The sequence below is a fragment of the Chelonoidis abingdonii genome, chromosome 9 (assembly GCF_003597395.2).
Source record: "Chelonoidis abingdonii isolate Lonesome George chromosome 9, CheloAbing_2.0, whole genome shotgun sequence".
Taxonomy (NCBI): Eukaryota; Metazoa; Chordata; order Testudines; family Testudinidae; genus Chelonoidis; species Chelonoidis abingdonii.
This window is the reverse complement of record NC_133777.1, coordinates 49,656,843-49,682,801: the sequence shown is the minus strand read 5'-3', so window position 1 is coordinate 49,682,801 and position 25,959 is coordinate 49,656,843. Positions and strand designations below refer to the sequence as shown.

The window sequence follows — 25,959 nt, the reverse complement described above, 5'->3', positions numbered from 1 at the left end:
TTTTCCCTTTTAAATGGTATAGTAAGTTAAAGAGCTGAATGGCAATGACGTAGCCCTAACCTATGAGAGTCAGGACTCTTGGGTTCAGTTCCAGGCTGAGTGTGGGCTAGTGGTTAGAACAGGGGACCAGGCATCAGGACTCCGAGGTCCTCTTCCCAGCTCAGCATGGGAGTAAGGGCTAGTGGCTAGAGCTGTGATTGGGGCAGGACTCCCGCAGCGCAGGTGGGGTAGGAGGAACTCAAGCGCTCTGAGCCAGGCGGGGCCTGGGGTCGCTGGGTCCCGTTACAGCGCGGCCGCGGCCGCGTCCACAGCCCCTCTCTCTCTGCAGAGGCTGCTCGCAGCCGGTGCGGGGCGCTGTGTCCGGCTTTGCAGCCGCGTCTCCGCAGAGCGAGCCGCCAACCGGGTGGCCCCCACCAGCCTTCTGGTCCCAGCCTGTGGAGCCAGCCAGACTGGGCGGAGGGCAGCAGCGCCGCCGCCAGCTCTGCTCCTCCTTCGGCGGAGCCGCGGGCGCGATGCGGCCCCCGCCGCTGCTGTGGCTGGGCCTGGTGCTCGGGGTGCTGGGCGCGGCGTGCGGGGGACCCAGCGACCACCACTACGTCGACGGCGAGCACCGGGCCGACTACGACCGGGAGGCGCTGCTCGGAGGCCAGGTGAGCGGCCCGAGAGGCCCCCTCAGACCCGCATTGGTGGGCAGGGAGCTTCCTGCCGTTCCTGGAGCCTAGGAGACAGTCCCCAGGCAGCGGGCGCCGGGCGCTGATCCTGGCTCGGGGTGCTAAGCCGAGAGAGAGCTGCAGCAGCCTGTCTCGCTGCGCGGGAGGCCATGAACTCAGCTGAACGATGACACCCACCCACCTCGTTGAGATGTGGCGCCCCCCCCCCTTTTTTTTAAATGAACGCAGGTTACTGTGTGATTCATTTTTTTTGTGGGAAAGACAGATTTTAATTTGCCGCTCTGCTCAGAAGTGGCAGAGCTGTATCAGACTTTTGTGTTAGTCAGTTCTTTTTGGCTTTTTTCTCCTTCCAAAGGATGAAGCAGAAGAATATACTAAACTCAGTCTAGAGGAACAGCAAAAGAGGCTGAAGGCCATCATAAAGAAAATTGATGTGGACTCGGATGGATTCCTTACTGATGGTAGGGACTGCGCACAGATTTTGTGTCACTGGAAAAAAACTCACTTAGTGGATAGGGGTGAGAAAATAGTGCAGCGTGATACTTTAAAATCTTGAGTTGCAAACCTGGTAGTAAGAAGAACAGGAGTACTTGTGGCACCTTAGAGACTAGCAAATTTATTTCAGAATAAGCTTTTGTGGGCTACAGCTGACTTCTTAGGATGCATCTATCTGCTCCCTGTCCCTTCGGATGCATCCGAAGAAGTGAGCTGTAGCCCACGGAAGCTTATGCTGAAATAAATCTGTTAGTCTCTAAGGTGCCACAAGAACTCCTGTTCTTTTTGCAGATGCAGACTAACACAGCTGCTACTCTGAAACCTGGTAGTGTAGCTATGTCTTTCTTTGTCTGCAGACACTGTTGTATGTGTCTGTTGCTGCTCATAGCTTTGTGAAGCTATTGCAGAGAGATAGTAACAAGTGACTGGTCAAATTCACTGCTCCTCTGCTGTGGCTAAGCATTAAGTTGACATGTTGATTCTGCTACTCCAGAAAGCTATAAAAAGCAGGAAAGACAAGCAATGGAGCTGCTAACAGGAGAGGAAGACTCAAAATGTGGAGATGAAGGGATAGGTAGCAGATACACGGTAAAAAAGTTCTGGTGTGAGAGAGTTTACTCTTTCTCACTTTCAGTTGTCAGAAGGGGCAGCTGCATGTATATCAAACATACTCTAGCTAGAGTGTGATAGAAAGAGGGAGTCTTCACTATTGGGATTCTCCCCACTTCTTTTCTATCTGCCCCCATTGATAAGGTCAGTCCTGGTAAGGTAGCTACTAGGTGACTCAACTTGTCAGTCCCTACAACATGTCTCCCTTGAACTAGTGCAATATTCTTGTATTACTGAATGTACTGTTAAATTTATGTCAAAGTTTAAGTTCTAGATTGCAAAGTAACTGTCTTGTCTGTATCCACAGACCTGTCTGATTTTTTTCAGTGCAAAAATAAGATATTTCTGCTTTTTACTCCTGTTACCCCTTCATAGTAAAAACAGCTAAGAGAGACAGAATCAATTCCTTCTACAGCAGCAGTTTTCAACAAGGGGCCCAGGGGCCCCTGGGGGTCCACCAAGCAAGGTTGGCATTAGACTCACTGGGTCCAAGGGCGCCATCCAGGGCTGATGCCTGGGACCCTGAGCCCTGCCATCCAGGGCTGAAGCCAAAGGCTGAGCAACTTAGCTTCACAGGGCCCTCCTGTAAGTTGTATTAGTTGTGTATTGCTAAAAGGAATAAAGTAACACAAACTTATTTTAGCATAAGAGACTGCTGTGAAACAGTGGGAGTGCAGATCAGTTGAATAATAAGGTGCCGTTCCTTTATTTGTCACTGGAATTTAATGGTTTTTACTTGAGATTCTTTTTCTAATAGTAGGATGGGTGTGTGTATGCGTGTGCATGCATGCATTTTTAATGTATTGAAAATACTATCTTGGGAAATATTCCTATTAATTGGATGGTTAAGACATCTAAGTGTAAGAGTGAGAACTGGCCAATCGGCTAAATCTTAGTTTGTTTGTTTGTTTGTTTAATTGCTATATTTCCTTGAAAAACAAAGCTTAATGTCTACTCTGAAACTTATAAGGCCCAGTTGGGGCTCATTTTAAGTGGAAATCCTTAGGTAGTATTTTCTTTTGGATAATTAACTTTAGGGATATTGACAGATTTATGTAGCTGTATGTATTGTACTTATTTATAGTTTGTGCCTGTCACACATTTCAGAATACAAAAATTTGATATATTGAATACTTTTTAAAATGGTCGAATTTTGTTTTGCAGAAAGTTGTCTTTACACGGTATGCCTTTTGTACCCACAGATTTAGGTTAAACTATACTGTTTCTCGTTTATTTCTCTAGCCCTGTAAACAATTTGAAATGGGCATGATGCTGGTAATCAGTTTCATGCTACTAATAAGTATTAATGGAGAAAAATACTGCTACATAGGACTATCATAGGATTTTAGCTCTGGTTGGTTCTCTTTCTTGCCTGACATAAAAAACAGGAATATCCTATGGAAAGTGGATTCCTGGGGCACAATGAAGCCCCAGTTACATGATTGTATGTGATTATTTTGACAAGTAAAATCTTCCACTGTTTTGAATGTGAAGAGACCTTGTTTCTACTGTTCAGGAATGTAGAAAATGCAACATTTACTGTAATTGCTTTTTAAATAAAAAAGGTTAAATTAAAGATTTAATTGCATTATGTTGCATTTCCACAGATGAACTGAGTTCATGGATCCAGCAGTCTTTTAAGCATTATGTTACGCAAGAGGCTAAGCAACAGTTTGGTGAATATGATAAAGATGGTGATGGATTAGTATCTTGGGAGGAGTACAACATTCAAATGTATGATCGTCTAATTGACTTTGATGAGAATACTGTTCTGCAAGATCAAGAAGAAGAATCATTTCGACAGGTAAGATACTCAAACACCAGCTTTTACAAAGCATTGGCAAATGGCAGCAGTGTTGGATTCTTTAGTCATTTTATTCTGTTGATGGGCATGAGTGAGTGAGTGACATCGTTAAACACAGTCAGAGTTGGCAAACATACTGAACATTTTCAGCTGTCTGGACTTGCTCAGTAGTTAAAAGGTAATAACAAAATATTGAAGTTCCAACCAACAAAATGAATGACAACAAGCCACATTTGAGAGTTGAGTAGGGTACTAATATATTGGTAATGGAATCCTAGAAGCCATACCTCAGTTGGTCCCTCTCTTGGCAATGTAGGATGGAAATGTACTGGATCAGACCAGTGACCCATCTAGTTGCTATCCTCTCTCTGATGGTGGCCAGTACCAACTGCTTCAGAAGAAGGTACAAGATACCTATAGTAAGCAACTATGGAATAACCTGCTCATAGAAAAAGCTTCTTCCTAGCCCCCATTAATTATAGTTTAGGGCATAAGTCAAAGTATGAGTTCATATCCTTTCCTGAATTCTGCTGTTATGAGAATACTATTCACTTCAGTATATCTCCTGGCCCAGTAAGCTAAAGGGGGGGAAAAAATACAAAATATTGTCAAAAGGAACCTTGTCCATGGCCCAGATATTATGGTGATGGGTGCTATAAAAATGAATAATCTAGCTTATAAAATCATAGATACATGTGTTTTGTTTTTATCCTGTAAACTATTTCAGGAGATAACGGCAATAGAATAGAATGTCACAAGATAAATGCTGCATTATGTCTCCCTTTTGCTTTGCCATTTCTATAGCAATTTGTCAAAGTTGCTGACCTTATCCCAAAGCAAGATTCTATAACAAGGAGCTTACTTCTGTTCTACTCAATGAAATGACTAAATCTGTTGCATTGTTAATTTATTCAGCAGAGAATTGCTCATTATTGCTCCAGTAAAGTACTTAAGCAGATACTTGAGTGCTTTCCTGAATCGGGCCTATACCACCTATTGCTTTGGTGCATTCTGATAGAGAGAGTGTAGATCTGTTGTACTCTTCAGCCAATTCATTTTTCCATAAATCTGCTAAACTGCCGTAAACAATGTTAGTACAGAAAGGCTGCTGACGCTGACTGCAAAGTGTTAGTTAGACTTGCTCCCAGCAAGGTTAGATAGCATGGTGTTAAAGTGGCAACAGTCAAAGCCATGTCTACATTACAGTTCTCGTGGTGGCTGGGAAATCTGAAAAATTCCCTAGTGTGGACAATCCTTTAGACTACAAGGCCTTTCTGGGCCACAGCTTTATCCATTTCTCTCCACATCTGCTCTTCCAAGTCTAACCTGTGAGTCTTCCCTCTCTCATTTCCCACATTTGATTTGGTATCTTCCATCATCAGCCTGGGAAAATGTCTGCTCTCCGCCCTGATCTTCATGGATTCCCTCTCCCTTTTAAATACAACTCAAAATCTTTCTACAAGCAATACACTTAACTTTTAACTGGTCCTCCAAAGTTTTGACCACAGTTTCATTTCTTTACAATGCTAATTATGTACTGTACCCATCTGTTCTTCATCTATTTGTATTGTGGTAGCACTTACTTAACACAATTATTGTACTATCCTCGGTAGTTTGGGGCTCAATTTATGCAGCTAGACATGATTTGATTAGTGCTTGTGGTTGCATTGGTGAATTTTGGAGGAGTAATGTGTGTGAAGAATAACCTGCTGCTTGGTCTGGTCACACTACCTCTCTTTCATTTGAGGTATGGGCCAGGAACCTGTTTTAAAGATCTTCCCTTGGAGTCTAAAAGTAGCAAGTTTCCATATGCATACTACTTGTAATAAATTACCTTAACCAAGAGCACTGGTCTTTTATCTCTGCATGAGCTGTGTTAATGTAGAGATAACAGGTTCTATTATACCCATATGTGAAACACAGTAATACTGTGTTTTCTCGCTGTAATCCTGTAAACCAGTTACTGTAGATGTCCAGTGTTCTGCTTCATTAAGTGATCTGATCAAGTCTGTTTTCTGAAAACTTTTTTTAAGCTTCATTTAAAGGACAAGAAGCGGTTTGAAAAAGCCAGTAGAGATGAAGTTCCTGGTCTGAATCTGAATGAATTTATTGCTTTTGAGCATCCTGAAGAAGCTGAGTATATGACGGTAAGACTTAGGGAAAATCATTTGTTCTAAAGGTTAATGTGCATCAAGGCTGCAACCTTGTAATGGTTGTCTTTAGTCCAGCGAACCTTGGAAAACTTGCTTGTGGACAACTACTATTCCTTTCTCTTGAAGAACATACATATATGATGTGCAAAGTCCTCAGTCTTGGGGTTCAGGAATCTACTCAGTAGAGTAGTGGAGATGCTTTAACTTGTCATACAAGAGTTGAGATTAGATGATTTTCCCCTTAGGTTGGGAGTAGTGCAGTAGAGCGTTCTGTTTATGATGAGAGAGTCAGGTCTACCTTGGAAAAGAGCCCCCATCAGAAAGATATAGATCATCTTAAGAAAAAGCCTTTGGCATGGGAAAGGATTAAGTGAAGGGAATACTCAGCCCTCTAAAAGGGATGCAGAAAGTCACTTTTCTGACTACAGATAAGCCTTCAGGTTTGACGCTAGCTGAGATGAGAGGGCATAAATTACTGTGTTTTTTAAAAATGAGTCTGCATGTAAATGTAGCAGAAACGATTTCAGCTTGCATTGTTGTATGCACCAGCCAGGCTGGAAAAAATTGTTCAGTCACTTGTTAAGATATGCTCAGTCCAATTCAATACAGCTGTCCCAATTTTATTTTGTAGCCACAAAGCCTTAAAATTAAGCCCTACTTGTTTGTGCAATATATATATTTATTGTGGAGTTTAGTTATTTGAATGTGTTCCTCAATTTTATGAACATCATCACTAAAAGTCGCAGACTGTAGGTGAACATAGCATCTGGGATAGAACCGAGAATCAAAATAGGCTAGTACAGGTCTGTGCTAGTATCTGCTTCTCTGGAAAGTCCTAAGAGTTCTAACCGTAGATCAATAAGTAGTAAGTTAATGTCATTCATGTGAATTGACTGGATTTGATTGACTGGCCTGAGTGAGAATGTGAGATTTCCTAGCCTGGTAAAACAGTTTTAGATTAGAAGTGAGTTCTTAGTTTGAAGATAAAGGATGTATTTCAGCTGCTTAGGTACGTTTGATGCTTTTGTTTAAAAAATTACTTACTTTATCTAAGTTAATTTTGATCTACTTTGTAAAGAGATCCTGTCAACTTGAATTCTTACCAGTTTCAAAGAGTTCAAAAGTTTCAGCTACCACACTAACCCCTGTATCTCCATGCTAACTTTTGTAGTTTCACAATCATATTTTCCTTTCCCTTATTGCTGTATGAAAGATTCATACAAACGGTAAAACTGGCTATGCGCATAACTGTTTCTTTTGAGAGCATTTTGAATAAAATGGAAAAAAACATCCTGATCTTTCAGTTATAGTAATTTTAAATAGTTATACAGATTAAACCTTTTAACACGCAAGTATGATTTTAAATGCATGGCTTTTTATAGTCTGAGGTCTATAATTTTTAAAACAAAACCCCCAGCATATTTAGATTAAATACTTTCTTGCCAAGAAATTGAAAAGAAATAGTCTTTCCTCTATAGAACCTGTAATATTTAGTTCTTTGCTGCTGCAGAGCCAGCCACCAGAGGGAGCACAAAGCAAACCTGGCATCAGTTTGTGTGATATGATTGCTGATATTGGTGAACAAACAAGGCATGGTAAAACTAGGCAAGCAGGCATGTTGACTTTGATACTATATTTTCCAATGGAGTTAAAGGCAGATAATTTTTAAAAAGGTATTTACCAAATTGGAAGTAATAGAGAAAAGTGATCCATTTTGTTCAAATAGGTGGCAGTGCCCCTTTTTAAATTAATATTTCATATACATATCTATTGCCTTGAATTCAATTCCAGGATTCCAAATCAAAGCATCCCATTCAAATTTGATTTCAGTAAAATGTGATTGCATTAAAAGTCAAATGAATATGCAGTCTGGACTTATTTCCCTCCAGGACTGGATGTGTGGCTGTTTTAATTGTTGCACTATTCTACACTGAAAGAGAAATTTGTTTGAAACCAGTAAGTGTTTAGAATATGGAATACATTCTTTTAGTCCTCTAGAATAATATTGCTGTTTTTCTTAATGTTAAGTTTTTAACCAGCTAATGTTTCTGTCACATATACATGTGCACACAAAAGGAATTTGTCATTCAGGAGGCTTTAGAAGAACATGATAAAAATGGTGATGGACTTGTGAGCCTGGAAGAGTTCCTTGGTGACTACAGAAGAGATCCAAGTAAGTAAAATGAAGGGGAGGGAGGGAGGGAAATGAACAGAAGCTTCTTTGTGCTTTCTAGCGCGTGGTGGTGGTTTGGTTAGGACGGGTGGCCAACCTGTGGCTCCGGAGCCACATACAGGTCTTCAGAAGTTAATATGTGGCTCCTTGTATAGGCACCGACTCCGAGGCTGGAGCTACAGGTGCCAACTTTCCAATGTGCCGGTGAGTGCTCACTGCTCAACCCCTGGCTCTGCCCCCACTTCACTCCTTCCTGCCCCCTCCTCTGTCTGCCATGCCCTCACTCCTATCCCTTCCCGCTCCCGATCCTCCTGCATGTCCTGAAACAGCTGAGCGAGAGGTGCTGATCGGTGCGGCTGCTGGTGGGTGGGAGGCGCTGGGAGCAGGGGTGGGAGGAGCTGATGGGGAGGCTGGTGGCATGTTACTGTAGCTCTTTGGCAATGTACATTGGTAAATTCTGGCTCCTTCTCAGGCTTAGGTTGGCCACCCCTGGGTTAGGAGTTTAAAAACCAAAAGAATATGCCAAAGGCTCTAGGTACCCTTGACACTCATTTAAAAAACATAGTACAAACATGAGTAGCAAGAGTACACCATTTTAGCTTCTTTTACTCTAATTTTTGTATGTGTTTGATAGCAGGTAGTGTATTGTCTGTTTCCCAGTAATAGTCGTTTTTCTCTTGCCATTGTCCCGGGCATTATAGGAATACAAGACACCAGGAATGTAGTAAAACTAGGCTGCAGCATTATTAATGGAATACATCTGGGAGACTGTCCAGCAATAACTCAAGATCAACCTTCCTTCCATAATCAGTACCACTTGGGGAGGGCTGTCATAAGCCTCCACCGTTGTGGGGACCCCTTCACGAGGATTAATGGTGTAGGGAAAAGAGAGTAGACCCTCACTTTACCAGACACTAGGCTTCCCATCTGCTTTCTCCAGTGGATGCCCTCCCCTAATCCTGCTCCATTTGGTTTATTGGGAAACTGGACCTACATTTAATATGTATCTGCACTGACTGACTGCCAACTTGAAACAACAGGAACTTTTACCCACCAGATCTCAGAGCCAGGGGCAGCTCTAGGTATTTTGCCGCCCCAAGCATGGCAGGCAGGCTGCCTTTGGCAGCACGCCTGCGGGAGGTCTCTGGTCCTGTGAATTCGGCAGCAACCTGCGGGAGGTCCGCCAAAGCCGTGGGACCAGCAGACCCTCCGCAGGCATGCCGCCAAAGGCAACCTGCCTGCTGCCCTCGCGGCGACCGGCAGAGCGCCCTCTGTGGCTTGCCGCCCCAGGCACGCGCTTGGCATGCTGGTGCCTGGAGCCGCCCCTGTTCAGAGCTGCTTTCGGGAAGATGGAAAAAAAACCAAGGCCAATCTGGCAGTGAGGAAAATTCCTTCCCAGCCCCAATAAGACAACTAGCATGATGCTTACAATAAGGGCCAGAAATACCAGACCTATTCTAATCCCAGTGGGGTGGGGAAGGGGAGAGTTGTAGCGCCTGGGTGCATAGGAAAAGGCTTATGTGCACAGGGGTTAGTGAATCCAGTCAATATGCTAGGGATACTTCTCTCCTCTCCCATCCCTTTCTACGTGCCTTTCTCAGGCCCCTGAGGAAAGAGGAGGGGTGTGCTTGGAATCCTTAAAGGGGCTTCATTTCCTTAATGTTCAAGACAAAACCTCTTCACCTCTGAAGTTATAGGGTGAGGGAGGCATTTCTGATGCTTACAGAGAGGAGAAAAACTTTCCCCCCCCCCCCAAAGTGGTTATAAAACCACTAATTGTCAGGGGTGACTCCGAAGCAGCTATTATGGCTGGGAACAACTATTTTTTTAATTTTTTTTTTTTATATTATGGCTAGTTTTCAAGCAAAACTTAAATTCTGCCAAAATTATTGATATCAAGTAGGTAGACAACCCGTTGATCACTTTATAATTTTAGCCTGCCCCACCTGAAGAGTCCATTTCTGCAGCATCTAGTTATGATGCAAGTTTGACTTCAACAGCAGGGGCTGCTGAGCTCAAACAAGAGCCTGTTTGCATACAGACATCCTTTTTAATGAGGAACAAGGAAAGAGACCTCACCCATGCCTTATATACAATGGAAACATATCTATTTCTGAACTGATTATTTTTTTCAGTCTTCTGTAGGATGTCACCTACTTTTGATGAGGTTTCAGAAGGTGTCCGCTAATGCTTCACTGTAACATTTGTTACCAGGAAAAAATTGTCTGACAAATGTTTACTCTTTTAAATAAATTTATTAAAGAGGCAGAGAAAGGTGTAAAGTAATTGACACTATCTAGATTGCCAAATACACAAAGTAAAACACCTTTCTCCTATTTCAGTTAGATTAAGCAGTACAGTAACTCCTCACTTAAAGTCGTCCCGCTCAAGGTTGTTTCGTTGCTGATCAGTTAAGGAACATACTCATTTAAAGTTGTGCAATGCTCCACTATTATGTTGTTTGGCTGCCTGCTTTCTTCACAGCTGGCAGCCTCCCTATGGCCCCCTCCCCCCAGCACCTCCTGCCTGCCGGCAGACTCTGCAGATCAGCGCCATCCCCCTCCTCCTGCCAGTGGCAATCAGCTGGCTTGTGGTGTTTTGGAGGCAGGAGGGAGGGGGGAGGAGCGAGGACTTGGCGTGCCTTTCTCTTTCCTTCCCTACGCAGCAATCAGCTGGCTTGGCGTTTAGAAGGGAGAGGAGAGGAGCCAGGACACAGCGAGCGAGTTAAAGGGGGAGGAGGTTGGAGGTAGAAGAGGCGGTGGGGTTTGAGGGAAGGAGCGGAGTGGGCAGGTTGAAGGTTGAACCCCCCACCTCTGGTGCTTGCAGAGTAGGGGAAGCTGCCCTGGAACCTAACCCCCACCCCATTTACATTCATTCTTATGGAGAAATTGGATTCGCTTAACATCGTTTCACTTAGTCGCATTTTTCAGGAACATAACTACAAAGTTAAATGAGGAGTTACTGTATTACAATTTTAACTAAAACACTTTTGGTTCAAAGTATGATGATTGAGTTGATTGTATCCTTCATTACATTTCTCGACTTTAATTTTAAGGTTGCAACCTTAAAGTTCCATTACTGTAAGCTTTGTTTTTAATTCTGTTTACATCTATAGGAAACAGTTTTGCTGATTTAATTCAATGAGAATGATCTATAATGCTCGCTCTGGTGACATTGCTTAATCTTAAACTTAGCCAATTTTTGCATTAGAAAAGAGGTGAAAACAGTTCAGAGATACCGAATGGTCTTAAAGTTTGAAAAATACTTTATGTTTAGCTGCAAATGAAGATCCAGAATGGATACTTGTCGAGAAGGATCGATTTGTGAATGATTATGACAAGGATAATGATGGAAAACTCAGCCCTCAAGAACTGCTGACTTGGGTAGTACCTAATAATCAGGGTATTGCACAAGAGGAGGTATGAGGTTTGAGTTCATGGCTTTTGTTTAGACTTAATGAAACTTCTTGAAAATATTGTGCTAGTGTGTAAAATGACCAAATATATGCTGCGTTAATTTAGTCTATTGTACAAAAAAGTATATTTTACATCTTATTAACTGAAAAGTATCTAATAACGCTTTTCATAAAGTTCTTATAAAATTATGATTTTCACTTTAACAAAGAATGTAGATTATTACAAAAATGTTGCATAGAGCAGCAGTTGGAATTCCTATGGACTATATGAATGCTGGTCAGAATATAAAATTAATACAGTCGCACTCCTCAAAGGTAAATAGTCAGTCTGACTTGATGGAAGATACAGTATTTTTAGCAAAACCATGATAAATCTTTCCAAAGTACTAGATGGATAACATGAATCCAATTAAATATTAATACAGAGGCCATAACATTAATTCTTCTGATAGAACTTGCTACCTTTCATCTAGCTGGATAAGTTGCTGCCATTTGTGTCTTGGGTGATAGAAACCTATATACAGAACCTAAGTATACCATAATCCAAATTTAAAACAATTAAATCAGTTGAATTAGGCATAATGTGATAAGGAGTTTAAATGGATTCTTCATCTAGCTGTTTTTCCTTCATCTTATTTTTTCCTGCAGACAATTGAAACACTTAATGTCCCAAAACCAAAGTGTTTGTTTTGGTAAACGGTCCTCGCTATTGCTGAGTACAGCAGATAGGGAGAAACTTACTCTCCCTTTTCTCCCCAATAACTTTATATTAATTTTCCAAATGTTTCTTCTTTTGACTGCATCAGATCATTTGACATTTCAGATTGGAGGGAAGAACTTGTTTCCCCTTCACATTTAGATCATCTTTTGTTCTTGCCTCCAAGAGAGACAGCACATTCTGTGTCAGAAAGAGTAGCATGTTCTCTGGGTTGGAAAGCATGGTTACTGAAGCCACCTCTTAACATCTTTGTTGTATTGTCACCAGAAAAAAAAAGAACTTGGCCAGGAGCCCAGTATTGTCTCTCACTGTATCGGGTCTTTTTTGAGGTTAAGTTGCAAAATGGTTGAAATAAAATTTCTGCAAGATAAAAGTCCAATCAGTCTTTGCCAGCAGGAACCCCAATATCCTGATATTACTTGCCCAAATCTGATTTTTCAGTCTGCTCCATTCTTTCTTCAAGGATCATATTATTCTTGCTGAATACCTGGCTTTGTGTCTTTCTGTGTACTTTCCTTAAATCCTGTGTGGTCTTGAACTTTTCAGTAATTCTTTGCTTATCCAGTTGATTTTTTTTTTTTTTTTCTCGAAGCTGACAGCTTAATTTTCAGGAGGCCATAGCATTTTTCAGACTCCATCCTGGCAAGGATGTCAGTAAATTTTTTTTGTACCATGGTTCCTGCCTTCTTTTCCAGTACCAACAGCTCATCTAGAGCCTTCAGGCTAGAGAGATGGTGACACTGAATGAGTCATTGGATGCAGTTTGAAAGTTTTTTCTGCAGTTTCATTTTGATATTTGCAAGTGACTTGTTGCTTGACCACTAGATTGCCAAACTCCCACGTATTCAATCCCCTTAGACTAACAGTTCAACCTTTTGCTTTAGTAGAATGTTTGTTTTTTTTTTAAAACTGTTCATAAATATATAAAGAATATTCAGCTGCAAATCTATACCTCAGATATTTTAAACTAGCCTTCTTCAAATACTGGAGAAATATTTGATGCTGAGATTTTTAACTTTCTTATCCAAACCATAAACTAGGTTAGAATTAAAGAAGAAAATATGCAAGTGTGGCCAGCAAACTAGGGATATCCAAAGCTGAAAACAGGATTATCTACAGCGTGACCTAAAGAGCCAGGCTCTGTAGCTGAGAGTTGTAACAGCCGTGCATCCTGTGTGGATCAGGCACAGAGGTGGACATTTGAAAGTTGCTAACCAGTGGATTATATATTTCTCCTGTGATGCTTGTAATGAACTTGCAGAGGTTCAAATCCTGGATGAGGCTCCACTTATGTGATGGCAGCCATTTTAATCAACACACTGGGAACCTCCAGAGGTAATAGTAAAATTGACTATAGACTGAGCTGAAGCATCGAGGTTGGGAGATGTGACAGACTCGTTTTCTTGATCTGGCAGAGAAAGGGGAATGTGTAACACACATTGACCAGAGGAATAAACAAGAAACTTGCTCTTCCAGTAAGATTCTTCATTGTCTTTTGCTGCTTGTGGAGATTTGTTTTAATACTATCTTCTTCTGCTTGATCGTGTTTGATATTGGTAAACTGCTATAGAATTGAGTGAGGCTAGACATTCAGCATTATCACTTTTCTGATAGAACTTGCTACCTTTCATCTGGCTGGATAAGTTGCTGCCATTTGTGTCTTGGGTGATAGAAACCTATGTACAGAACCTAAGTATACCATAATCCAAATTTAAAACAATTAAATCAGTTGAATTAGGCATAATGTGATAAGGAGTATTCTCACAGAAGAACTGTGAGAAAACAAACCTGTATTCTAAATATACAGTTTCGACTATTAAGGGGAAAATGACAGTGCCTTAAACATACAAAGGGAGTTGATTTTTGGTTCATAGGTGACAGACATTTTGTGTTATAAGAGTCCCTTTAAACTAATGGCACGAATTAGACAAATCAGTGCTAAAAGCATATTCATAAATGTAAGTGTAGGTAACTTACTGGACAAAACACATTGTGTTCCATTTATTTTAAAGGCTCTTCATCTGATTGAAGAAATGGATTTGAATGATGATAAAAAGCTCTCTGAGGCAGAGATTCTCGAGAACCAGGATTTGTTCCTTACAAGTGAAGCAACAGATTATGGCAGGCAGCTCCATGATGAACGTTTCTACCATCAAGAACTTTAGTTTACTCATTTGTGATCTTGCTGCCTCTGTGTTCCTAAATTGGAGTTTTTCTTTAGGGTACTCAAATTTATAAGCTGCATTGTAAGTTTTATTTTGTGTGATTATAATATACTAGTGTTTGTATAAGTGTTTTGCATTCTAAATTTAATTACTTAAGTAGTTTTGCAAGTTTCCATAGGCCTTTTCAGCCTTCAGAACTATTTATTTACTGAAATATTTAGTATTCCTTGAATTGCAGCATTAGCATTTTTGGCATCTGAAAAAGTAAAAACATTCTTAAATAATCTATATGTTTAGTACTGTATTGTGAAATTAGTTGTACTACCATGCTTGAAGAGTCTGAATGGTTCTGAAAAAAGGCAAAATGTGAGATAAGCAAAAATTACTAATCATTTATTTAAGTGGTTAATGTTTTCAGAAGTTATCAGGGGGAGAGTAGCAATGTTTAGGTTCACTATTAAAGATGTTTTATTTAATACCCTTGGAGGAACATTCAAAAGGATTAATACCTCAGTTGTTCAAGAGGTTTCTGCTTATTTTTAAATGATTTCTATAGCAGGTTAATTGTATGATATAAAACCTTTATATTTTTGCGTCTGTACAGATAGTAATTATTTTTAATGTATAATTCTATATCATTAGAGGTACATGTGATATTTCAGTGTCAGAACCCTCTTCATTTTCAGATTAAAACAGTTAAATGCTCCATCTTTCTATATTTCTTTTCTAAATTTATTCCTAATCTCTGATCATCTAAAGCAACTCCTGTAGTATATTTATTAAGGGATAATGAGAGATGCCTAATCCAATGAGACATTAAAATGTATCCATTTACAGTACTGCCAGTGAAAACTGTGGTATTCCTATGTCTGCTGTACATCAAGTGATGCTCTGTTCCTTTTTTCTATGGCAATTAAGAAAAATGTGATACAGTAAATATAACCCCTTATTTCTCCTATTATCTTCAACATACTGGAACTCCACCCATGAAATTGGTAGCATCCTCAGCCATTATATATCTGACAAGATTCAAGAAGAGCTAACCGTGCAATTGACATTTTTCTGAACAAAACCTGGAATTATAGAATGGGATAATGTTTTTTTTTTTTAATAAAAATGGAATGTTGGGCTAAAATGAACTAGAAAGAGAGCACTGATTCTACAATCATATCACCAATATTTTTAGAGTAATAATCTAATACCTTATTTTGGTGGGGTGAAATACCCCATAAATAGTATTAGAATGTGAGCACCCTTCACTTTCAGTTCCAGCGGTAATCTGAAACTGAGGCTGAAGGCTAAGTACCAGAAGCATTTTAAAACTGAGTGGTGGAAAAATTTTATTAAAATTTTAAGGAAAAATGTATTTTCTAAATACACTTTTAAAAATAACCTTATTTTCGTGCTTTTATGTCAGCAGGTCTCAAACTTTAGCAACCTGAGGATCCCCATTTTGATTTAAAATTTTTTGTCACAGACCTCAAAGTTGGCTTCTAATTTTCCCTGGGGTGGGAGGGTGCTTAACTCCTGCTCAGCACCAGGCCCTGCCCCCCAATCCACCCCTGGCCCCAAAGCCACACCTCTTTCCACCCCTCCTCTTCCCTGCTTCTCCCCCATCCTCCTGGTGCCTCCTGCATGCCGCTGAACAGCTGTTCCACGGCATGCAGGAAGCACTGGGAGGGAAGGGGAGGAATTGATCAGCGGGGACTGGTGGCCCCAGACATGACTTGCTGACCCCAATTTGAGAACCGCTGCTCTCTGTGTTAAAGGACATTCTATAGAAACTACAAAAAAAATTCAACGATCCTCATACACAACATTTCTTTTTCTTGGAAATAACTAAAGTCAGCAGAGTTCATGATATGTGGTCACACCTTTTAACTTCGATTTAAATATAGCTTGAGTTGCAGAGGTTTTTTTATTAATATTCAGAAAAAACATTCACTTGATAATCACTCAATTCTCTGCTAAACATACATACCCATATGAAAATGTTCATGATGAAATATATATTTGGAACACAGCATAGTGTGGCATATTCCATTGATGTAACAGATCTGAGTTAATTTAATGTATGTAGCACATATACTTTTCAGAACACTAATTTGATGCAGCAACATGTAACTGTGCAAAAAATGATGTTTTTGAACTAAGACTGATGCAAAGGACAGCCACTATGGTTTAATTTAAGAGCTACATGCAGTTGTTAACTGCATATTGAAAATCCCAAAGTTTTATTTGGGTGCAGGAATAAAATCAAGTAAAGAAGATTTCCAAGAGAACTACGTGTTTGATTTTTGGCTCTTCAGCAGCTAGCTGACTGTTCTACTTCATAAACTAGAGTCAGCAACAGAATAAAAACAGCTATTTGGGTCATAGCAAAACTAAGCACCTTAAACTGCTGAAAGAGATATTTAATTTTGTCTATACATAGTTAATAAAGCCCTCTTACAAACATACTGTTGTTGCTTGTGTTGCACTTTCGTAGGATTTTTCTCTCCTTCTCTTTATTATTGAGTAAACTCCTACATTGTGTTGTCTTAAGTTTGCTTGTTAATAGTATTAATGATTTTCAGAACAATCCGTGATGCTCAAAGGTGGTTTTAGCATGTCCCTTGATTTGCTAACTCTATTAGCAAAGCAAATATGTAAGGGTAAAAGGGCTTTTTAATACAGTGTTGATGACACATTTAACAAAATACACTTATAATTCTCAGGACACCAAAATAGTAAGAGTTTTTTGAGTTGGAGACTAATATATGAGTGTACTTTTTAAAGACTCCTACTTTCAATTGTTAGTCTAAAGTTTCATCTTCAATTTGTTTGAAATTGTTTTTTTTGAAAACTCATCTCTGGCAGCTTTCAACCAGGTGTCTGTCTACTTTTGCAGCTTAGGGGAAGTCTACACTACAAAATTAAGTTGACCTAAGCCTTGGTTTACACTGCAGAGGTTGGTGTAAAGGCAACTTACAACAACCTAACTCTGTAAGCGTCTACAATAGAACGTCACTCTCGCCAATGTAACTCGCCCACTACATCAACTTAACTCCATCTTCATGAGAGCCATACTGCTTAGGTCGATGTAGTTACGTCAAAGCAATGTCAGTGTAGATGCTGTTGCTTATATTGATTGTTGCTACCTTTCAGAAGCCGTCTCACACTGATAGGTAAATTGGTGCAAAAGCTCCTGGTCAGGACATGCAAAAGCGATTTAATTAGCGTGGTGGGTGTACATCAACTTAACATAGGTCTACTAAATACCTAGCACAGCTGGGGCTGGGGTCATGCTACCAGCGTGGTAGCGGTTAACGGTTAGGGCATGTTAACCAGTAAGACTAATGCTTACTGGTTAACCATTTACTGTTTACATCCCTATCCTAAACAGAAGTTATTTCAATAAAAGATGTTACCTCACCCACCTTGTGCCTCTAATATCCTGGGATAAATACAGCTACAAGAATGATTAAACTTGGTTATGCAAAAAGAAGTTGTGCTACCTGGCAATCTACAAATACAATTCAGCCATAATTATCCAAATAGTTTTTTGGCTGACGGAGACACACTGAAGATACAGATAATCAAGAAAATTTTGAGTGTAATTAAGGCTGGGTGGCATCAGCCTGCTTCAGATAACAGTTTTGAATAATCAGTGACCTGTCCTAGGAGGAAAAAAAAATGCTAATGGATTAAGTACTTTTGTTTTTATGTAAACTAACTTTTCATCTACATGCAGAGTTTCTGTTTAGCATTTAGTTTTAATCAAACCAAATGTTGTTACCTCCTCAAGAGGTGGTAGCCAGATCAATGGAAAAATTCTTCTGTTGACCTAGTACTGTCTATAGCGGGGTTAGGTCAACATAGCTACATTTCTATTGGGTGTGGATTTCTCACACCTGAGTGACATAAGTATGCCAACGTAAGTTCCCAGTGTAAACTAGCCCATAGCGGAGACACTTTCCAAGTCAACAGATGGGATTTTTCCACCGATGTAGGTAATCCATCTCCCCAAGACACGGTACCTAGGTCAGAAGAATCCTTCAGTTGACCTAGTTGTGTCTACGCTGGGCATTAGGTTGACCTAAATATGGTGTTAAGGCATGACATTTTTTAATCTAATTTTTAAAGTGTAGATCAGACCTCGTTCAGAATTAAGGTGGCCTTAATTTGGTTTAACTTAATTCACTTACAAAGTGAATTAAACTAAAATGAATTAAGGACCCCTTAATTCTGAATGAGAGTGTCCACATAAGGGTTTAATGCAGTTTAACTAATCCACTTTCAATACACCCCTTGAGTTAATGCAGATTAACTTTCCTGAGCGTTGCCAGGTAGACAAGGCCTCTGCCTACATCTCCCAGGAGTCATTCTGCGTTGTACACAGATCATTCCCTGGACAAACCTGCACATGAGGGACCTACAGAGAGTCCAGCTCCAGTGACTAAATGACTTGCTAAAATGCGATGAACAGGAAAAAATTCTTCTGCTTGTTCTGAAATCCCTCCATTCATTAAAGATCTGTGCAACTCAGCATCCTGGACCTCAGAATGAACACAATATTTACAAATGTATCAGGAGAGCAGTAATGTAACATGACAGCAACTGAAACATTCATTTTATGGAGCTAAGGTTTGTGAAATTTGACTTAGTTTGCCAGAGCAGCATGCACATTTTAAACCTACTAAAACAATACACTATACTGCACCCACAATTCTGGGGAGATGACAAGAAACAGAATGAACCACACATGACAGATACAATTCACATCACTTAATATACTACTGGTAGGTGCTCAGATGCTATGGAGAAGATGACAAGAAGAAACTGTACAGGGTAGAAGAGAGCAGCTGTTGGTTCTGTTGAACAATACAGAATGCCTCTTACATACATAGAGGAGGAGGAATGAGGAGCATCTCTACACTGACCTGTCTAGACAAAGGATAGGGAAAATTCTGACTATTTCTGTATCTTATAAAAATACTATTTTTATAATTTCCCATCTCAAGCTGTTCATTCCTCACCTGTCTGCATGTATCAGAGTCTGCCAGCAGCAACTGTGCAAGAGCTCTCTCTCACTCTCGGGTCAGACGTCATGGAAACTGATCTGAATTTCATTAACTTTGAAGTTACTTTTGTCACAACTTGCTGTCTAGTAATATTATTTCTCTAGATTTTACACAAGTAAAAAAGGGGATGGATATCAAAGGCCCTAGGCACCAGGCCACAAACGACAAGAACAAAAATAGAATGAAATAGCAGTCTCTACCCTACAGTGAGCAGAATGAACACCCCCCGCACCCACCCACACACACTCTCTCCCCTTACTCCATGCAGAACTCACTCCCATCAAAATCCACCTGCCACACAGATATGTCAAAGCATCCTGAACGCTGCCAGTGCACTGGAGTGGGAGATTGTTCATCGAGAGTGCTCTGTCACTAGCTCTATGAATCTTAAATCGAAGGGGATCAAGCTTGAGGGCTTTAATGTCACACTAACACGAGTTGTGTTCAAGAGGAGAAAAGTGGTCTCGAATGCTGGAAGGTCCCAAGTGATTTATACTTAAGGATTTTTGGGATCTGCATTTTTATCACAGGGCTGCCCGGAGGGCAGGGCAATTGGGGCAATTTACCCCAGGCCCCGAGCCCCACAGGGGCCCCCACGAGAGTTTTTTGGGCCCCTGGAGCAGGGTCTTCACTCGCTCCGGGGACCCCAGAAAACTCTCACGGGGCCGCGGCCCCGGATCATCTTCCGCTCTGGGTCTTTGGCGGCAGAAGGACTCCCTGCTGCCGAATTACCGCCGAAGTGGGACCCGCCGCCAAAGTGCTGGGTCTTCGGGGGCAATTTGGTGGCAGAGGGCCCCGGAGCAGAATGACTCCCTGGCGCTGAATTACCGCTGAAGCGGGGACCCCCCGCCACGAAGACCCCAGGCTCCCTGAATCCTTTGGGCGGCCCTGTTTTATCAGAGCATAACTTTTCCTACACAGGCTGTGATTTCATTGCAATTGCTTCCTGCACAAGTTACACTGACTGCTAGGGGATCCACCTAGCTCAGTTTAGGTGCTTTCCAACATACCTGGAGCATACTGTACAAGAAACATAGCAGCATGTTTGAGGATATGTGTACAAAAGAATATTTCATATTGTTTTTAAAAAAATCAAGATAATCTCTCAAAGGGCACTGCTATTGGCTTCTATATGGCTGATGCTCAAGGTACTAATATAGCAGGGCCACCCAGAGGATTCAGGGAGCCTGGGGTCTTCGACGGGAGGTCCCAGGGTGGAAGGATCCCCCGCCGCGGGTCTTCGGGGCACTTCGGCAGCAGGTCCCGGAGCGGAAGGACCCCCGCCGCTGAATTGCTGCCGAAAACCCAGAGCGGAAGAAGCTCCGGGGCCCCCGGAGCGAGTGAAGGACCCCGCTCCAGGGGTGCCGAAAAACTCTCTGGGGCCCAGGGCCTGGGGCAAATTGCCCCACTTACGGTCCCCCCCCCCCCCGAGGCAGCCCTGACTTATAGAGAAATACAATCAGAAATGGCACTTAAATAATTTGTCCATTCTGTCAACTAATTTTCATTCCCTAGAGTCCTCACTGTCTACTTTATCCATTATGTTGTTTACGCTTAATGCAATTAAGCAATGTTTTCAGTAACAATGGCTTCCCAGCAACATATGCTGCTTATTTATTATACTAAGTTAGTGCTTTATAAAGATTAAAGCACCAGAGAAATAAATGATAAGAAGGGCAGAAATTTGCCAATGCACCTGATAGTTTGGAGCAATTGATTGTGTGAGACACAAATATCTTATTCTAATGGAGGATGCCATGTGGATGATTTGTGAAGCAGCAGATATCTGACTGTGACACCTGGGAACATTCTTGCCCAACCCCAAATCTGGCAATCTGTTCAATTCTGCATGTGAGGAAGAAACACCATACCTAAGTATCTAACATTGTGTCTTAAGACACTGTTAGTATTTAAATAATTTGTCCATTTTTTCTTTAATTCCCTTTATGAGGATTCTATCTTGCAGTAATTGCATTCTTCATAAATGGTCTTAACTGTACTTTTACTTAACAAATCAGTACTGACAAAATACATGTATCACAATTGTGATATTTGCGGGGAGGTCCAAGTCTGGGAAAACAGTATTTTCGAAAGGGACAGGAAATCCATATTTTGTTTTAAGATAAAAAAATTGAAGGTGATGAAATTTAATCTACAAGGGGTTTATTTAAAGTAACAAAACTTTTTAAATATACAAATTGTTAAGGTAGCTAGGAATCTCTCTACCACTATTATTATTAAGGGAGAATGAGACAAGAAAGAGCAGCATTGATGGAAAAAACAGACCTAATTACTTAACCATCTGAAGTATGATTCAACCTGATCAACATTTCTAGCATTCATAGTTCGCAAAAAGAACAGTCGTTGGTGCTCATATACTACAAATACTTTTACCATATGACGGTGGAAACAACTGTTACTTTTTCTGCTGCTTTATATATTTAAGGGTATGTTTGCATGACAAAACATCTCTGTGAATATATTCTCAAAAGTGGAGAAATTTAATTAACTGATTTGTTCTGAGACTGAACAGCTAGTCAGTGTCTGAAGCGTGACCCTGTATCTAAAAGTCAAGAAAACTGTTCTTTAAATGGAGAGAGAAAGTTTACAAATAATAAGCAGTCTATAATTATTTACCTTTAAAAAAAAAAGCATATTGGTTTGGTTTTCCCTGTTTTTTAATCCAAATACTTTATCTTGCAACTTGCTACATCCCTACAGTTTTGCTGTTCTACTGGGACAGCATAGAATTAGGCATTTATAAAAAACAAACCTACCCCCTTAAATGAACACATTTGTTAGAATATTTATGTTTGCCTAAAAATGCCAGAGTAACCTGAGCTAATATTTATAATAGTTAATTTGTGCATTTTCCATGGCATCACAGGGGAAAATTCTAATGCAGGGAGTATACTGTACAATTCCAAAAAATCCTGTTGAGTATCCAAAGATTATTCTACCACTTTTAGCAGAGAATCAATTCACAGATATTGTTTATATTTTTCAGTCACTGGATACTATTTCAAATTAGCAATTGGCAAGAGAGATGAAATAAATGTAAGCAATTAATAAATACAGTTGCGGCCTAATTAATCCAGCTAATCTTTCTTCTCATGTGGCTGGGACAAGCAGTATTTGCATGTGCTATATTACAGCTAACGCTATGTAATAAGACTGATCTTATAACAAACTGAATGATATCCTATGTGATGCAATGTCATACAGGAAAAGAGTGACTCCCAATTCAACCTTTTCTCAAACCAGAGAAAATGTTTGCTCAGAAATGATTGATTGATAACATGAGTTCTACAGGATAACTCAGTGATATGGGTCTGATCGTATTTTTTTTATTCTTATTGTTTCCTGTATATAAGGGAAGTAGGTCTGTGATTCTACTTCTACAATAGGCACTGTAGAGAATTCTTCTTACAGTAGTAATAAATAAATTATTGACTGATTAGCCAAGAAGTTTGGTCCAATGGTTAGCATGGGACTCAAGAGACCTTGATTTAATTCACTGCTCTGCCACAGACTTCCTGTATGACCTTTGGCAAGTCACTTAGGCTCTGTTTGCACTAGAGAGATTACAACAGCACAGCTGTGCTGCTGTAAAATCTCTGGTGTAGCTGCTCTATGCCGATGGGAGAGAGCTCTCCCCTCGACATAATTAAACCACCCCCAAGGAGCAGTGGTAGCTTCTCCTGCTAACATAGCGCTGCACACACTACCACTTATGCCAGCATAATTTATGTCGATCAGGGGTGTGTTTTTTTCACACCCTTGAGCAACATAAGTTTTGCCAACATAAATGATAGTGTCGACATGGCCTTAGCCTATCTGTGCCGCAGTTCCCCATCTGTACAATGGGGATAATAGCACTGCCCCATCTCACATGCATTAGAGAAGATAAATACATTAAAACCTGTGAAGCGCTCAGAGACGTCAGAAATGGGAGCCATATAAGTACCTAAAATAGTATGTGAAACAGTTACATTTAAATAAAAGTAACAAATCTGAGATAATGGGGCATAGCACATCCTACAATATTTTTATGTGCAGGAAGAGTAACAGTTGGAATTTTTGCATTCATTTTGCAATCTTGATTACATTTTAATTACCTACAACTTACATGTTCTTTCGGATTTACTGAGACCTTGGTACAGGGATGGTCAATGGGAACTGCAGGAGCTCAGTGCCCTTTGGGAGTTGTCCCATTAAGAGTAAGCCAGATTCTTATAAAATATTTGTAATCAGAGATTTCACTCAATGTAGTAAAAAATCACTATTAACAACATGTTGTGTCCTGTAAAAACGCTCATTCAGTAATATGGTAACAGCCTGTTAAATAGAGAGATCCAATGATTATATTACATTACCGTATAAATGTTTCTCTAAACAAAAGCTCACTGTTGTAATTATTGTTGTTTTGTCTCTAGATCAACCTGTTAAAACTCCCTAAATAAATAAATAGTTTAAAAAAATGGGCCAGATTTTGGGATGGTGTAAACTGGTGTAACTTGATTAGAGTCAAAGAAGCTATGCCAATTTCCATCAGTGGACTATCTGGCTCAATATGTGCTTCTAAGTATTTTATATCTAGTTTTAATTCTCACCCAGCATACAGGTGAGCTGAGGAAGTGCAGCTCTCCACCATCCAAAGATAACATGTGCCTGCAATTTTTTCTTTCTTATAGCTGTTACTGAAAAAATTGGGAATGTTCTAGGAAAGATTAAAGTCTCGCAAGTTTATTAGAATATACATCTGCAGTGGTTGATCTTCTGTCATTGTAGAGAAACTAAATGAATTCTTTGCTTCAGTCTTCATGGCTGAGGATGTTAGGGAGATTCCCAAACCTGAGCCGTCCTTTGTAGGTGACAAATCTGAGCAACTGTTACAGATTGAAGTGTCACTAGAGGAGGTTTTGGAATTAATTGATAAATGTAACAGTAACAAGTCACCAGTACCAGATGGCATTCACCCAAGAGTTCTGAAAGAACTCAAATATGAAATTGCGGAACTATTAACTATGGTTTGTAACCTGTCCTTGAAATCAGCTTTCGATGGCCAAGGGCAGGCGAAAGTAGTAATGAAACATTCCAAATATTAAAAAGGGCTTCTAGAGGCAACTCTGCAATTACAGACCAGTAAGTCTAATGTCAGTACCTTGGCAAATTATGAACAACAGTAAAGAATAAAGTTGTCAGACACATAGAAGAACATAACTTGTTGGCAAAAGTCAACATGGTTTCTGTATAAGGGAATCGTGTCTCACTAATCTATTAAGTTCTTTGAAGGGATCAACAAACATGTGGACAAGGAGGATCCCAGTGGACATGTTTGACAAGGTCCCTCACCAAAGCTCTTATGTAAATTAAGTTGTCATGGAATAAGAGGAAAGATCCTTCATGACTCAGAACTGGTTAAAAAGACAGGGAACAAGGGTAGAATTAAATGGTAAATTTTCAGAATGGAGAGGGGAACTAGTGGTGTTCCCGAAGGTCAGGTCCTAGGACCAATTCTATTCACTTATTCATAAATGATCTGGGAAAGGGGTAAACGGTGAGGTGACAAAGTTTGCAAGATGATCTAAACTGCTCAAGATAGTTAAGACAAAGCAGACTGTGAAGAACTTCAAAAAGATCTACAGAACTAAGTGATGGACAACAAAATGGCAAATGAAATTATGTAAATAAAATGTAATATGTACATTGGAAAAAAAATACCCAACTATACATACATATGAGGGGGCTATTTAGCTACATAATCAGGAAGAGATCTTGGAGTCATATGGATAGTTCTCTGAAGTAATCCACACAGTGTGCAGTGGCAGTTAAAAAAAGCAAACGGGAAGTTAGAAATCATTAAAAAGGATAGAGAATAAGATGGATAATTATTTAGTGCCCTTATATGAATCCATGTAGCCCACATCTTGAATACTGCTTAGGATGTGGTCTCCTCATCTCAAAAAAGATATACTGGCATTAGAAAAGTTCAGAAAAGGCAACTAAAATGATTAGGGGTTTGAACAGTCCATATGAGGAGAGATTAAAGAGGCTAGGACTTTTCAGCTTGGAAAAAGAGGAGACTAAGGGGGATATGATAGATGGTAATAAAATGTTAATGGTGTGGGGAATGTTGACTAATGAAAAGTTATTTACATTGTTCCCATAATATAAGAACTAGGGTCCACCAAATGAAATTAATGGGCAGCAGGTTTAAAACAAATAAAAGGAAAGTCTTCTTCACACAGAGCACAGTCAGCCTTTGGAACTTTTTGCCTGAGGAGGTTGTGAAGGCCAGGACTATAACAGAGTTTAAAAGAGAACTAGATAAATTGATGGAGGTTAAGTCCATTAATAGCTATTAGCCAGGATGGGTAAGGAATGATGTCCCTAGCCTCTGTTTGTCAGAGGGTGGAGATGGATTGCAAGAGAGAGATCACTTGATCATTACCTGTTAGGTTCACTCCCTCTGGCACACCTGACATTGGCCACTATTGGTAGACAGGATACTGGGCTGAATGAATCTTTGGTCTGACCCAATACGGCTGCTCTTATGGTCTAAGTGCACTGAACACGTTGAAATTCCACCAGGGATGAATGTGTCCATCTCTGTGCTGCCTCTTGTACCTCTAAGGAAGTTTTCAAAGCATGAAAGTAAACCAGATGTTCTATCTACATTTGAGAGGGAAA

General features: G+C 40.3%; 1 protein-coding gene across 1 annotated transcript; it reads left to right on the top strand.

The window, feature by feature from the left end:
• Positions 1–224: 224 nt before the first annotated feature.
• RCN2 (reticulocalbin 2) lies at positions 225–14,909 on the top strand. Its single transcript, XM_032799798.2, has 7 exons — positions 225–650; positions 1,027–1,132; positions 3,383–3,579; positions 5,613–5,726; positions 7,809–7,905; positions 11,182–11,324; positions 14,051–14,909. Exons 1-7 carry the CDS (start codon positions 513–515, stop codon positions 14,201–14,203), a joined length of 948 nt encoding a protein of 315 aa, XP_032655689.1. The 5' UTR covers positions 225–512; the 3' UTR covers positions 14,204–14,909.
• The last annotated feature ends 11,050 nt before the right edge of the window (positions 14,910–25,959 follow it).